The following is a 16689-nucleotide window of genomic DNA, read 5'->3' as shown; positions in this document are numbered from 1 at the left end:
GCTGACCTTGTAAATGTAAGTAAATGGAACATTTTTTCTATTCGTTAGTAAATCACCGAGGTTGTGCATGTAATCTTTCGTATGTACTAATACGATTAATGAACCGCTAATTTCTGTCCAATAAGTATTTAAGATTATTAATTACTACGTTCACAGTTTAATTACAATTTAGCATGATCTTTGCTTTCGCGGCCATAGTAAAAATACAATCCATTCAGACCGATTAAGTGGAAATATCAGGGTTCTCGCAGAAGAATCCACTTTGTTAGCAGTTAGTTATGGCATTAAAGTATCAGTCTCAATCTCAATTAAATCGTATACGAAGAGTTTTTTCTTGAAAATGTATAACCATTGGAAATACGTCGAAGAATTATAATAATTAATAAGCTGTTCAAAACATAGCCATCAATTTAGCTCTCTCCGATCATTATCATTTAGGTATTGATTTGTGCTTCAGTACATTTTTTACGAATGCCTAAATTGCAATGAAAGTCTTAAAGAGTTATAATGTTATCAATTTTCACAATTTGCTGGCAATTTCAGTAGAAGTTGGAATTGGGGCAGAAATAATATCTTCGGAAAATAATATTTCAACTGGTTTTTATATATATTGGATGTCAGTTTGTGAATGCAGTGTACATAACAGGACATAACTGAATTGTCAGTAAGACCTGAAGATGCTGGCAATAATGCTGGTGAAACTATCGTTGTACAAAATGTCTCATGCGACAGATTCCTATAACATATTATCATCATGAATATTTACAATTCTGTGAAAGACATAACGCATCTACCTTTGAAAATGAAGATTACAATGTATATACTTTGTTAATTTCATTGCAGATTTCCAAGTTGGCCCTAATTGGAGGCAACACTTCTAAATAAATGATTTTAACGAACTATCTGGTATGTCATGAAAGACATCTTGGAAGCCAACTATAGCTGGATAGGCTACAAAAATAAAAGAGTATTTTCTGAGCTTGGCCTGAAAACAATAATTTTAGGTAAGTTTTATATTACATTTTTTCATCAGTAGAGGAGAGATACTATCTGAGGCAATTCTAAATCAAAAGGATATTTCTTTGTGAAAACACCCCAAAAACATCTATCCCTTTCTTCAGTAAGACTTATTTCTTATTAAGCTCTTCATCCCCACTACATAAGTTATTGTCTAACATATCTCTTCCTTATTTTCCATATAAATTGATCCTTCAAAAATTTTATGAATTACCTATGATGATTAATTGGACTACATGTTGTTGATATCATTGTCATAGAGAATACCCCTTCTTTTACAGATGCAGTTCGACTTTATCACCTAAGTGCTTTATCTAAGGAATTAGAAAATTACAAAGCATTGGCTTAGACATGACAAATTTAGGGATGCCTAGAAGCATAGGCGGATCCAGGGGGGGGGCATGGGGGCACGTGCCCCCCCCAGACCCTCAAAATTATGCAAGATTTTTAATACGGCCCCATTATCATTGCGTTCGTTTTGTAACACGAGGTATCCTTGTGCCCCACCCAGAACAAAATCCTGGATACGGCCTTCCTTGTGCCCCTCCCAGAAAAAAATCCTGGATCCGCCCCTGCCTAGAAGAAAGGCCATCATATTGATCATCCTAATCAGTAGTGCAGTTCTCACTTCTTTGCAGCATTAGTGTGTAATTGATTTTCCCATATTATGTCAATTGGTGTTTTAACTTATAAGTTACATTGAATAAAAATATTAAATTTCCTAAATTTGATATCTTTGTGGAAGTATTCTGAAGCTGTTTATTAGTGTGGCTTCTTTTAAAATTCTGTTAGAAAATAAATAGAGTTGTGATAACATAAATGCATAAAATTACTAGAATTTATTTTTCTGTTAATAACCAAATGAGTTTGATTAATGGTTGCACAAAAGTCCGCAGAGGTGATGACCATGTTGTCAAAGCTGGCCAGCGATTTAAATGGAAGACATAACACTGGCTTGGGGAAGAAGAAAATCTCAGGAGCCTGGCTTCGTAAGTTACTTCAAATTTTATTTTACCTATTGGCTTAATATAAGTTGGCTGGAATCAACATGGTATGAGGTATAATAAATATGAGCAGTAACTTAAGGGGTTGTTATTTATGAAAATGTTGTGAAAAATAAGGTTCTCTCAACCACTGTTTCATTTCATTAAAAAAAAGAAAGATTGTTTTGACAGAAAGTGTAATGTTATGCATTAAACCAAATTTTTGTCCATTTTATCAAGTTATAAAATTTTGCTTGACAAATGTTCTTAATTTTACTTTTTCATTTAACAGGAACTATCAAGATCATCAAGAGGGAGTAGAGGAGGCAACAATTGATGGTTTATAGTTCTTCTTCAAACAGCAATAAAGATTGATTTTTAAACATTCCTGCATTTATGTTTTTAATTTTAATCCTAATTGCATGGTACCCTTGTTACCATTATTGTACACCTGTGTACTAAATGGTACTATAGTGTACATCATGTACCACTGCAGGTTCTGTACTCACTGTACACAATTCAGCGCCAGTTGTTACACAAGTTACACACAAAACCTACACAGATTGGGCCACTTTACCACAAAGTTACACAGATTGTACACTGGAGTTATAACTATGTACACTATGGTTACACACAGCCTTCACAGAGTTTACCATTTTCCTACACTAATGGTACACTCAAAAGTTACCATTAGGTTACACAAATGTTACCATTCTTTTTCGCCAGGGTAATCAGAGGCAAATCATGTTCCCTTCATACTTTTGCTCTGGAAAAAATGGAAATACTTTTGTAGCAGTTTATATCGCGACGGCATTGAGGCTTTAACGTTACAATCCTAGGCGGATCTAGGGAGGGGCACGGGGGCACATACCCCCCAGACACTTAAAAAATATGCATTATTTTGAATACGGTCACATTATCATTGCGCTTGTTTTGTATCCTTGTGTCCCCCCCTCCCCCCAGAACAAAATCCTGGATACGGCTTTGCTTGTGCTCCTCCACTCCCCAGAAAGAAATCCTGGATCCGCCTCTGGTTAAAATTTAGGTAAATTGTAATCAATCACACAAACAATTGTACGTTGATCAAGCTCTAACTTGAATGGAGCCGAACCCAGGGTAAAGCAGGCGATCTCGTGGACACGGCAGAAGTGCACCCGGCGATTGATTGGCACGCACGCTTTACCTGCTGCCTAAAATAGCAATAGTTTTTCACTTAAACACAAAATTAAATAAGCTAAATTACTGTTCAGGTATTTTTGACGTTGATTTTTCGTTGTATAGCTATATATATTAGGTGACAAACTCTGGTATCCATAATTTTTTTGGCGAAAATTATGCAACCCGATTGACGTCGAGAATTTTGCATTCGACTGTAAGTTCTCTTTTCTGCAGGAGTTAGGAGGAAAAAAAACCTCGTCTTAGATAGGTGCAAATAGGTAAATTATAATTCACTTGGTTTGAAATATATAAATACATAATAAATACCTGCTGAAACATGTTATTTTCACTTTCACTTTATTTCATCACTCGTCAAATATTTCCACACAAACTTTCCGGTTGCGACGTAAAACTGGCAAGTCCCAGGTCGACGCATGCGAAAATCATGTAATGCTGTGTTGCCATAAGCGGAAATCTTCTCTCGTTTTCAGGCCGCAACGCGCGAGAATTAGTAACGTCGCGCCGAAAGCTCGCTGTCGCCCGGTTCAAACTCAGGGAGCGTAGTGTCCACAGCACATAGCAGGTTGTCAAGGTTAGCGGTCTTCCAATCACAGGATTGAGGGTGTTGAATAAACGTTGAAATTTTTCGACACAAATGCCATCTAGATTTAGTTTCTAGGAAGCCTAATTGGATGGAAGGGGGACTAACCAGTGACCGAGGGAGGGGAAACCAAGCCAGTCGAGGAAAGTAAACAAGCTGATGAGAAGTGGTGTATTATTTCAGGTGGGGGGGAGAGAAAAGGCCTGCCCTGGGGAAAGATGTTTTTTTTTTCTTCAGGCAACATTCGTTCCCACGCTTTTCTGACCCATGCGACGATGCTCGCCACAATGAATAGAAGTGCGCTGGCTACGAACGAAGTTGAAAATTTCTGGGAAGGTATTATTATCAAGATTGAGAGATTTTTAAGGTTTAAGGACGAAATTCACGGCTTTTTCCAGGTTTTTTCACAGTAGACGAAATTCACGGCTAATTCACGGTTTTAAGGTTTTCACGGTTGAGTGGGAACCCTGGGCTGTGTATGTTGACGATTTTTTGATTGTTGGGAAAAAGTCTATGATTGAAGGTTTTAAGGGCGAGATTAAAGAAAAGTTGGATGTCAAAATGTTGGACTCTGACACCCAATTTCTTTCTGTTCATCTAACTATGCCTGACAGTGAGACGGTTGTGTTCGACCAATCTGCCCAAGTGAGTCAAATGTTAGAGTTATTTGATATTATGAACGAGACTGGGGTGTCAACACCTTTAGCTAAGGAGTGTGAAGCTGGTTTTGACATTGATTGTGATGAATCTTTTGATAAAAATTGTATGAGCAAGCTATTAGTCATATAATGTATGTTGCCACAGTAAGCCGTCCAGATGTTGCATGTGCCATAGGTAAACTAAGTCAAAAGTGTGTAAATCCTACTTTGTCTGATTGGAGAGCTGTGAAGCGTGTGTTTAAGTATTTGCTCAAAACGAAAGAGTTGAAACTTGTTTATCGAAAGACTGGGAAAACTTTAAGGGTGTTTTGTGATTCAGACTTCGCAGGTTGCACAGTGGACAGAAAATCCAGGAGTGGGTATGTTTTTATACTGGCTGGCAGCGCTGTGTCTTGGTTGTCAAGGAAGCAAAAGATTGTGTCTCAATCAACATGTGAGGCAGAATTTGTTGCAATGCAGGAAGCAGCTAGAGAGGTTGTGTGGGTATCATCCTTGTTGAACGAATTAGGGCAATCCTTTTACTGTCCTCGACCATGTAAGATTTTATGTGATAACTTGGGAGCCATTTCATGGTCCAAAGACAAGGTTGTTGCCGAAAGTTCAAAGCATGTCCAAGTGCGTTACTTTTATGTCAAAGACTGTGTATCCAAGGGTTTAATAGTTTATGTGCACATCCCAAGCTCTGAAAATGTAGCTGATGTTTTAACCAAGGGATTAAACCGTATCATGACTCAGAAGTTCACTTAAGAATTGGGGCTACAACAATGAGCAAAGGGGAGTGTTGAAGGGTGTGCTCAATAGTTTCTTTATGTCTGTCTGCTATGATCCTGTATCAATTGTTCGATACTATCGATTGTATTGGATGATTGTCGATTGTGTGCTCGCGCACTTCCGGTGCACGCTAGTGGTCTCTCTCTGTGTGTTCGCGCCTAATGTACCATTGAGTTGTATCCGTTTATATCCGAATATACTTTGTTGAACTAACGCTGTGTGAATCTTATTACCACTGCCATAACTCCCTATAACAGAAAGCTCTCATTGAGTTCGGGAAGCACTCTTAAATAACAGAATACAGTCAAATCCTGATTAAACATTTTTCAGGGGGGACAAAATGTAAAACACTAAATAAGGACCAGCCATTTTTTCAGCTTTAAGGGTCTGTAATGATTGGAGTCGCTTTAAAATAATAAATAATATATTTTTAAGTCACTAAAAGGTGCCACACAGAGGAGTAGCCAGGAATGTCGTTTGGGGGATCCAAAACTAGGATGTGGGGGAAAATTAAAAAAAAAGTTAGAAAATAAGAGGGTTTTACACTAATTTTAACACTTTTTATAATGGAAGCAACTTCATTTTTCAAAGAAATCTTTTGCAAATACAAGGTGCTTATAAATGAATAATGGGGTTTTAAAGCTTTATAATACTTTTTAAATTATACTTATAGTTATAAATTATAAGTCAAATGAAAGAGCAACTCAAACAGTTTTGTTTTTTTAGCAACAGTGCACATGTGTGTGAAATGTTTCTGCCGCGATCCGCTAGATAGTGGTAGTAGCAAAGATGGCGACTAGTGAACAGAAAGCGTTTTGTGTTTTACAGTTTGCAAAGACTGAATCTGTGCAACGTTCGTTCCGCATTAAATTCGGTTGTGATCCTCTAAGTGACAATAAAATCCGTAGATGGTATCATCAGTTTGAAGACACAGGCTGCCTTTGTAAAGGGAAGAGCACGGGATGACCAAGAGTTAGCGAAGAGACTGTTGAGCGAGTGAGAGAGTCGTTCACACGTAGCACAAAGAAATCAATCTGGAAGGCTAGTTGTGAATTAGAAATTCCTATGTCGACTGCTTGGAAAGTTTTAAGGAAACGCTTGCAACTGCATCCTTACCATTTACAGTTATTACTGGCTCTAAAGCCTACAGACCACAGATTACCGGCCAACTTCACAGTGGAAATGTTGTTTCACGACGATGATGATTTTCTTGATCATGTTGTCTTCAGTGATGAAACGACTTTTCACCTCAGTAGACATGTAAACACTCATAATGTGCAGATCTGAGGTTACTGTGCAACATGCGTTGCACAGTAACTACAGATTCAGTCTTTGAAAACTGTAAAACACAAAACACTTTCTGTTCACTAGTCGCCATCTTTGCTACTACCGCTATCTAGCGGATCGCGGCGGAAACAATTCACGCACATGTGCATTGCTGCTAAAAAAAAACAAAACAGTTTGAGTTGCTCTTTCATTTGACATATAATTTATAACTAAAAGTATAATTTAAAAAGTATTATAAAGCTTTAAAACCCCAATTTTCATTCAGAAACACCCTGTAAATGAACTTTCAACATTTTGTTAAAATCAAAGTCAAAGGTCCTTAATCTGTAATTCTATATCCACTACAGAATATCTATTTAATGGAAGGTTATCTGGAATTTTGCCAACTGTTGTATTGTATTGTGTTGCCTCAGTGAATGAGGGCCAAATGAGCCAAAAAATCCTCACATTTTGCACATATCGAATTCTGAGATCATCCATAATAGGAGTATCTTCATTTGAGTATGCGCACAAGTAAAAGGTGATTAAAATCGATAGTAACACCAGATTTGTTGTCATATTTCCACAGCCTCATGCAGGTCAAATGGAGGTTACCCACCATCATGTCAGGGAAAACACTTCCTCCGTTCTTTTACGGTTGATCCAGAGAAACTAGCCTTGGAATGGATTATAGAAAGAATCTTCGGTTAAACTGCACTAATAATATTGGGCCTCCTCTTTCGAAGGGAAAATAGCGGACTGAATAAATATTGATCCAACAATGCACTTCCTGTAGAGATCAGATATGAAAGTTGAAAGGTGCGTAAGACATCAATGAAAAAAACATTCCCAGAAAACCATCATAGTAGCGCCCTCGGAAAATAACTCGTGTCATTAGTCGTCACGTAATCATCAAAGTCAAGTTCAAGAAGTGAAAGATAAGGTCGTTACAGGTTATCAAGGGATAACTTAACTCCATTAGATTGAATTTGAAACAAAAAGTGTTTGGATAAGAAGGGGAGTGAAACATCACCCGGCTTGCAAGTTTGTGAGAGAATGCTGATGAAAAAGCATTCCCGAGTAGACTCAATCGACTCTTGCTAAAATTTCATGAGAATTTTCTTGTTGTTGAGCAGAAAGTCAAAGATTTTGATAATCATTTGAATAAACCATAATGAAAAAACATTAAATCGGGCAAAAATATCTTGTGCGGGACAATTTTTTACGACCTTAAATGCGGAACAATGCAGAATGAGGAAATGCTAAATGAGGATAATTTTTACATTGCTCGCTTAGGGAATGAATCGCGGCCCCAAAAAATAAACACTAAATGCAGAAAAACATTGAATGCGAAAACCTTAAATCCGGATCCGACTGTACCTGCTTAAATAAGAATATATTGTCTGTTTTAGGTAAACTACGAACATTGCAAGACATTTAGGTGATAGTTTGGGTTATCCGTGTTTTCCAATTACTATTTGTGCCATCTCTCCCCATCATCATTAGCCCTTTTTTAGGATAATCGGGATTAGTGTACTGTATATTTCACTTATTCAGAATTTGTGAAATTTAGATTTTAAGTACATATATATCCTACCTAATAATAAGTTATATATATTGGATGAATTTGTATATTTGTAAATTTTTCCAATTGAAATTGTAAATTTTGTCAATTGAAAAATATTCACTTGAATATTTCCAATTGGGTGCCACCACACAAAAGCACATCATTAGTGTATGCGATCATGAGTCAATTCCTTTGCTCTTCCTTTCTTCTTTTATTACCTATCCCTCACTCGCAAACATACATGGGTCTTATTATCACAGCAAAAAATAACCATTACATTAAACGAAGTGTTGGATGCATAAAATTGTATGCATGTCATCGCAAACAATTTGTATTTTTTGTTGCACACACAGTTTGTCATTTGTTTTTGTATTTGTGCTGCCACCTTTACCCCATTTACACTACGTGTGTACCGACCTCAATTGGAATCAGGGCACGTTTACTGGTCTAAAAGTTACCATCTTAACTCAGTGCTGCCTTGTTGTGGAATTGTGTCAGATAACAACTGATGATGTGACTGCGGGAGAAAATTGTATTTGTGCTGCCACCTTTACCCCATTTACACTACGCGCGTACCGACCTCAATTGGAATCAGGGCACGTTTACTGGTCTAAAAGTTACCATCTTAACTCAGTGCTGCCTTGTTGTGGAATTGTGTCAGATAACAACTGATGATGTGACTGCGGGAGAAAATTGTATTTGTGCTGCCACCTTTACCCCATTTACACTACGTGTGTACCGACCTCAATTGGAATCAGGGCACGTTTACTGGTCTAAAAGTTACCATCTTAACTCAGTGCTGCCTTGTTGTTGAATTGTGTCAGATAACAACTGATGATGTGACTGCGGGAGAAAATTGAAATCCAGGAAATTAAGAAGCAAAATTATATTAATGTTTTCATGTGCTAAAACTAAAGCTGGACCGAACTTCGGTAAAACTTTAAAGAAAGTAGGATTCACTATGAGAATCTGTCCAAAATTGAACAATATTCAAGTGGTAAGGACAGTAGATATATTGCTTTGCTACATTCCAAATTAGAATATACTCAGTTGTTAACAGGTCACCTAATTATAATATCGACTCAATCCGGCTTGAAGGTGTCCAAAATAAATTTCTCAAATTAAATAATTAAGATTTACGAATCTCACTGTCTGATAACAACACTTCATACCTTCAATCCCTTGTCAATTTGAAAACCCTTGCTGTTTAGGCTTTTTGAATTCCCTCCAGGTGGCGATGGAGGGGGAGAGAGTGGTCTAGTGCGCATGCGCTGGGCCGAGCAGGAGTATCGTCTCGCCTGGCATACTCACTCACTCTTACGCCGAACCGTAACCTGTGAAGTTGGCCTGCACTCTGTACCCACCATTAAAGAAGTTCAGCTGAATAACAGATTTCACTTTATTTCAACATAAAATTTGGTCCTTCGGGCCGGATCTATTCCGGTTTTACTACGATTCCAGCGTTTAATACGTGCAGTATTGTGAAATTTTTCTCCTTTTTTCGGCACTTAATGGACTTTTATTTTAGGTGGAAATTTCTAGAAGCCACGTGGTTCGACAATTTTTCTTCAATAGTGATGGTTTTTCTACGACTCCATCTGCCAGGGTGTGTGCTTCCCTAGGACTTTGAAGAAGTTTCTGCTCTACACGGCCTGCCTCAACTTCATCTGGTTCTTGGTGAGATTGACTTCACTGCTGAAACTTTTATTCCTTCGATCGTCTTATTTCGTGTTCAATCATTCCCTTTGAAGTATGTCGAAGGATCTAGAAAGCCTTGTGCAAACTCAAATGAGTAAAAGTGAACTTATTTCTCGTTTTTGGTCAAATACGATGAAATTGGGCAAGGACAGACTAACCGCTAACTTACTCGAGAAACGTAAGGACTTGCTTGATTCGTATTGGAATGCATTTCTTTCGGGCCACTTCGTAGTTTTGGAGCAAGCCGAAGCCGCTAAGACAGAGTACGTGAAAAATGATCACTTCTCGCGGGTGGAGGAGCTTTATATCGACGCTTTGTCTAACATATCTGACTACGTGTCTCAATTAAAACGATCGAATTCATGTGAAAATGAAGTATCACGTAGCGCCTCAGTTAATTCTAATCTTCCGAAAAGAGAATTACCTGTTTTTTCTGGCGACCTGTTAGAATGGGAAAGTTTTAAAGAGCAATTCCAAAAGCTAGTGGACGAGGCGCCAGACTTATCAAATGTGCACAAACTTTTATATCTTAAAACCCACCAACGTGGGCCTGCCGCTGAAGTAATACAAAATTTGCCTATCTCTGGGGCGAATTACCAAGGGGCGTGGAATGACTTAGAGAAGCGGTATGGTAGCGCTAGAGTTCTTTCAAATTTTCATATGAAGAGTTTGTTTGAACTCTCAAACATGCAAAAGGCGACTTCCTTTGAACTGAAGCGAGTCCTAGATCAATTTCGCCAAACTATTAGGGTATTTGAAAGCCTTCAAAAGCCAGTTCAAGCATGGGACGAATGGTTCGTATTCCTTTTAGTCAGTCAACTCGATTCTTCTACACGGTTCCAGTGGGAATTATCTCACTCAGAAATGAGTGTGGTGCCGTCCTTTGTGAGTTTGTCTGATTTCCTTGAAAACCGAATTCGTGCCTTGGATGCTTCAAGAGAAGTAGCTTCTTCCAATTCGGCTTCAAATTCAGAGTCAAAGAGGGGTCGAAATAACTCAGTGAAATCACCGAGTCAGTCGAGTAAAATGTTGAATGCAGTGTCATCAAAGTCTTCGAGAAGAAATAATGCCGCTTGTCCGCTCTGTTCAAGGGGTCATTTTTTGAGCTATTGCTTAGGTTTTAAGGCTCTTAAACCTGAGGAACGAAGAGAAGAAGTCATCAAGCTTTCTCTTTGCCTAAATTGCCTTTCTCGTAATCACGAAGCGAGTCGGTGTCGATCATCAGGTCGGTGTCTAGCGTGTGGCAGCAAGCACCATACGCTACTGCATGAAGCATTTCCGAGACTCGCGGATAATCCTCAATCGGCTGATGCCATACCATTAAAGTCGCCCACGATTTCCCCTTCGACTCCCCCCGGTGCAGTGTTATGTCGCGCAAGCTCTTCAAGTCGAGTGTTTCTCTTAGCGACTTTTTATGCCCAGGTTGAATCACTTATGGGAAAATGTATCACAGTGAGAGGACTCATAGACACTGGGTCTGATACGTCTTTTGTTACGGAATGGTTGGCGCAAACTCTGGGACTTCGCGGATCTAAGGTCAGCGTTCCGATCATGGGCATACAAGGTCATGAAGTGGGTACTGCTTTGAGCATGGTAAACGTGACAGTTACATCCTCCTTCGACAGAAACTTTAAACTAGATCTTCAAGCCTTGGTGCTTAAAAGGCTAACCGCTCTTACGCCCTCCCACTATGCAAAATTGCACCCATGGTCTCATCTGGAGGGGTTGACCTTTGCGGATCCAACTCATGCCATTCCTTCATCAGTTGACCTCATCTTGGGCGCCGATGTCTGCGGGGAAATACTTTTAAGTGCAGTTCGCGAAGGGCCTGTAGGAAGTCCTACTGCTCGTTTAACTCCTTTTGGATGGGTGTTAATGGGACCTGTTTCGCGTGCGAAGGATATGCAATTTCAAAATGACTGTGCTACCGCTTTGCATGTGCAAGCATATGAAAGGGTGATGGATGAGATTCAGAAATTTTGGTCCCTTGAGGAAGTTTCCACGGTAACACCGCCGTCAGAAGAGGATTCTTATTGTGAAAATCATTTTAAAACGACTCACCGCAGGGACTCTGATGGGAGATATGTAGTACGTTTGCCATTCAGGCCAAACAATTCGCTGAAATTGTATCCTTCTCAGGAGTCAGCTATGAAATTATTTTTGAAAAACGAGAATCGACTCAGAAGTCAACCTGTTTTGAGGGAGAAGTATGCCGCATTTATGACGGAATACTTAAATCTAAGTCACATGGAACTTACTAGTGCGAGCGATCAATTATATTACTTGCCACACCATGCTGTTTCGAAAGAAAATGACGAAACGCGTAAGGTTCGAATTGTATTTAATGCATCTTTTAAGAGTGCCTCTGGTAATTCTTTAAATGATTTATTGTTGAGTGGACCTCGTCAGCAACCGGATTTGTGGTTGATTCTAACGCGTTGGCATTTTTTTCGAGTGGCTTTTACTTCGGACATAGTGAAAATGTTCCGCCAAATTCGATTGCATGAGGACGACTCAGACTTTCAACGTGTTATTTGGCGTAAGGATCCTTCCGAAATAATCTCAGATTATAAGCTGACTACGGTTACTTACGGTACGGCTCCAGCCCCCTTACTAGCTATCAGAGTACTCCGGCAATTGGTACTTGACGAGGGTCATTCATTCCCTTTGGGAGCTAAAGCAGTGGCACGGCATTCTTACGTGGATGACATTCTTTGTGGTGCAGCTAATTTAATTGATGCTATGGACGTTAAGAGACAGTTAATTGAATTACTAGCGAGGGGCGGATTTCCATTAAGTAAGTGGGCATCTAACGAACCCAGTCTTTGTTCGGATGATGAAAATCCGAAGAAAGTATTTTCTGACTCAGACGTGGTTGCTACCTTGGGAGTAAGATGGTCACCAGTGTTAGATACATTTAGTGCGAGGGTTGCTCATCCGACCGGCCGAGAGGCAGTAGTGACTAAGAGAACTGTGCTTTCGGAGATAGCCCGATTATTTGATCCATTAGGTTGGATGGCACCTGTACTAATTGTGGCCAAAATTATATTGCAAGACTTGTGGCTGTCCAAGGTAGGATGGGATGAAGTTCTATCTTTGGAACTTACTGAACGTTGGCAGAGTTTATGCCTCTGAGAGGGCATACGCAGCAGCAGTGTATTTGCGTGTTGCTGGGGAGGGGGAGGATGGCTATGTTAGCCTGTTGGCCGCTAAAACGAAAATCGCCCCGTTAAAACTTGTTAGTGTGCCTCGCCTTGAATTGTGTGCAGCTGTACTTTTAACTCGCTTCCTGGTGAAAATAGTGGAGGGCCTTCAGTTCGTGTCTGTGCCAGTATTCTGCTGGACAGATTCAGCAGTTTCTTTGGCCTGGATCCGTGGCCACCCCTCAAGGTGGAAGACCTTCGTGGCTCATCGCGTCGCGGAGATCCAGACGTCGCTTCCGGGGACCCAGTGGAGCTACGTCAACACCAAGCTCAACCCAGCTGATGCCGCAACCCGTGGGATCAGCCCTGATGAACTGATGGACTCCTCTCTCTGGTGGAGTGGACCACCATGGCTTGCCGGCCGGGAAGAGGGGTGGAGCTGTGGGAAACCCGAATCATCAGGTGCTGAGGATTCGGAGATGCGGATGGCCGTAAACCACTCTGCAACTTCCCTTCATAACTCAGGTGATGTATTACAAAGATTTTCATCATACCTGCGCCTGCTAAACGTCATGTCTCTGTGCCTAAGATGGTTACACAATTTCAGGGATAAAAGCCACAAACGCTCGGGGTTTGTCTCCCCCGAGGAGCGTGCCCAAGCTCTGACTGCGGTAATCAGGAGCATGCAGTCCACAGCATTCCGAGACGAACTTGCAGCCTTGACGTCTGGGAAATCCCTGAAAAGGTCCTCACCCCTGCTACCTCTTCGACCGTTTTGCGATGCGGATGGACTACTTCGCGTGGGTGGTCGGCTAAGAAATGCAGTGCTGGACTATGACGAGAAACATCCCATCATCATTCCAAAGGATCACCATTTCACCGTGCTGCTGGTGCGCCACGCACACGCAGTCACTCTTCATGGCGGACTGCAAGCTACAGCAGCGTACCTAGCGCAACGGTACTGGATCATCCGCAGCCGCGTGGTGGTAAAGCGAGAAATCCGGACCTGTGTGACCTGCGCCCGGTTTCGTGGAGAGACTCTGGTGCAACGCATGGGTGATCTTCCAGAAGAAAGGGTTAAACCCCAAACACCATTCTTATCTACTGGACTGGACTATGCTGGTCCATTCCTCCTGAGGGCTACTAAGGGTCGGGGTCACAAAGCATATAAAGGATATATTTGCCTTTTTATCTGTATGGTAACGAAGGCCGTTCACCTTGAATGTGTATCTGATCTTACCACTAACACTTTTCTCCTTGCTTTTCGCAGATTTGTTTCGCGAAGAGGTGCTTGTTATTTTCTCTACAGCGACAACGCCTCAACCTTCCGAGGAGTTGCGCAAGAATTGAAGACAATGTTCCAGCAATCCTCATCCTTCTATAAAGAAGTCGGCTGTCAGCTGAGCAACACGGGGACGCAGTGGACCTTTATCCCACCGTACGCGCCGCACTTCGGAGGCTTATGGGAGGCAGCGATAAAATCTACTAAATTTCATTTAAAATAAAAAAAAAACTTCAAAGGGTTTTATTCTGCGCCCTGTCAATATGATATGTAAATTGCCTAACTAAATATTTATTGTTAAATTACTTGTTTCGGTGGTAAGTCATATTCATTTTTGTATGTTTTCTTTGATTCTGTAAGTTGGCTGCCCCGATATTTTTGTCACGGCGGGCGGCTATAAATGTTAAGGTAATTATTTCGACATTGCCGAGGCGGGCGGTATGTTTAGGCTTTTTGAATTCCCTCCAGGTGGCGATGGAGGGGGAGGGAGAGGTCTAGTGCGCATGCGCTGGGCCGAGCAGGAGTATCGTCTCGCCCGGCATACTCACTCACTCTTACGCCGAACCGTAACCTGTGAAGTTGGCCTGCACTCTGTACCCACCATTAAAGAAGTTCAGCTGAATAAGAGATTTCACTTTATTTCAACACTTGCACGACATTCATTCCTCCAACAATGCCCTATTTCACTACAAAATTATCAATTCCTAATTAGATTGTTCATATATCCTTTATTAGTAAATTTTAATGGATCCCGTCATAACTATACAAATCCTCACCTGCTTGTTTTTAATTACCAGAGACGAAATTATGCCTTCAACTCCCAGCTATCCAGAATGATGAGGTATAACTAAAACTAGTCATAACTGTCCGTGAAGCCTTTAAGAATCTAGGATTCATCGAGAGAATATGTCAAAAAATTTCAGAATATTCACGCATTAAAGACAGTACATATTGCTCTTATTATTTAACTAGAAAGGCTTTGATTTCCTTAACTCGGCACAATAATTGATTTCTCCATATCTCCATCTAAATATTATCGTTATTTGGGGTGAATTTTATCGTGAAATCCTGTATATAACGATTTTTATCGGTTTATGCTATATGTATGTTTGTTATTTTCCATTATCTATGAAGTATAGTGTAAGGATATATGGTTATGGGTTATCCTGTAAATAAATAAATACATAAAACTGGTTTGGGGTAGAATATCCGCTACCATTTACTAAATAGAACATCAGAAAAAACTTTCCCCTTACGTCCTTCCATTACCTGCTCAATAATGTCTTCAATCCTTGCCATATATTTTTAATGCACTAGAGTTATTTATGAAATATCAATTATCGTATCAAGATTGCAACGGTGCGAAATAATTGTACATGCTTCGATTTTCATTTCCTAACTCTTTTTTCTAGGCGCACTAGCGCTAACCATGATAAGTTCGGCAGGGTTAGGTACCAAGGCCTACCATGGTAACTCTGCGCGTTTACACGACGTTTTGAGGCTACGTGGGTATGGATCGAGGTAGATACGTGAGTAGTGTAAACGGGGTACCAGTAGAATAAAAGTGAAGCAGTGCAGCTGTTCCCACTTAATGAAGTGTGCCAGTTCGTACTTATTTATCCCATAGTGAATAGCCAGTGAAGGGCTGTTAGGAGGGTATTAATTCAGCTAAAAATAACGACAAAAGGTAGAGACCAAAATGAAAAAACTTATGACAGAACTTACCATTCTCAAAGTAAAATTTGTGAAAGTCCATTCCTTCTACTAAATTTCCAAGGGCCTCAGGCTCAAATGCAGTTAGATGGGGGTCACAAATTTTGCTGGAAATACAACAACGACATGAGTACACAGACAGCAAGTGCAAACCCCAGACAGCAAAGGGGGGGGGGGGTCCAACAAAGAAGCCTTTTTTGGTACTTGAAAATGTGGCTGAATTTTTGGTTTAGTTTCATTAGAAAACATACCTCAGAAAAAAAATCAGCTTGATCATCATATATGAGTATTTGAATCGCTTTTGAAAATTTCAGTAGCATGTTATCAAAAATTGACTGCTTCACACATGAGTGATCCTCGGCATTTTTTTTGTTCCTAGCAAAGTGTGGTTATCAGTTAAAAAACCCACTTTTGGTGATAAATAACATTCTTGACGATAGTCTTAAATTTGAATAAGATAAAAACAATTTGTATAAACGTCAACCACGAGCATTTCCATTCAACATTTCAGAATAATGTTTTTATCATCAAGTGGTAAGGAAAGGAATAACAAGGCATGCATGACTTGACCCATTATTACTCTGATAGATAGAGACGGAAGCTGAGGAGAGAGAGCACTTACGTGTACGCTTCAAAGTCCCCGGCATTAATCGCCTCAATCAACTGCTCCGTGATTTTGATGATCTCTTGCTTGCGCGCTGAAAACCAAGGAATCAGTGAAGGAGAAAAATAGCTTGATATCAAATGGCAACATAACTTTAGGTGAAATAGGCATTCGTAGGGACGTGTTACGCATACTAAAGACAAGTGCAGATGTTGAACTCAGCTTGG

At 40.2% G+C, this 16689-nt stretch overlaps 1 protein-coding gene across 17 annotated transcripts in view; it reads right to left on the bottom strand.

Moving 5' to 3' along the window:
* The window catches only part of LOC124160101 (calcium/calmodulin-dependent protein kinase type II alpha chain), a 320103-nt gene that overhangs the window by 20630 nt on the left and 282784 nt on the right, over window positions 1–16689 (bottom strand). For all 17 annotated transcript variants that reach the window (XM_046535829.1, XM_046535833.1, XM_046535832.1 and 14 more), the window contains 2 exons: window positions 16481–16556; window positions 15871–15965 (listed from right to left, as the gene is read on the bottom strand). In XM_046535829.1, coding sequence (XP_046391785.1) covers window positions 15871–15965; window positions 16481–16556 — 171 coding nt within the window. The remainder of the gene's footprint in view (window positions 1–15870; window positions 15966–16480; window positions 16557–16689) is intronic.

The sequence above is a fragment of the Ischnura elegans genome, chromosome 6, assembly GCF_921293095.1.
Source record: "Ischnura elegans chromosome 6, ioIscEleg1.1, whole genome shotgun sequence".
Taxonomy (NCBI): domain Eukaryota; kingdom Metazoa; phylum Arthropoda; class Insecta; order Odonata; family Coenagrionidae; genus Ischnura; species Ischnura elegans.
The sequence above is the reverse complement of the archived record's forward strand: the minus strand, read 5'-3'. Positions and strand labels throughout refer to the sequence as shown.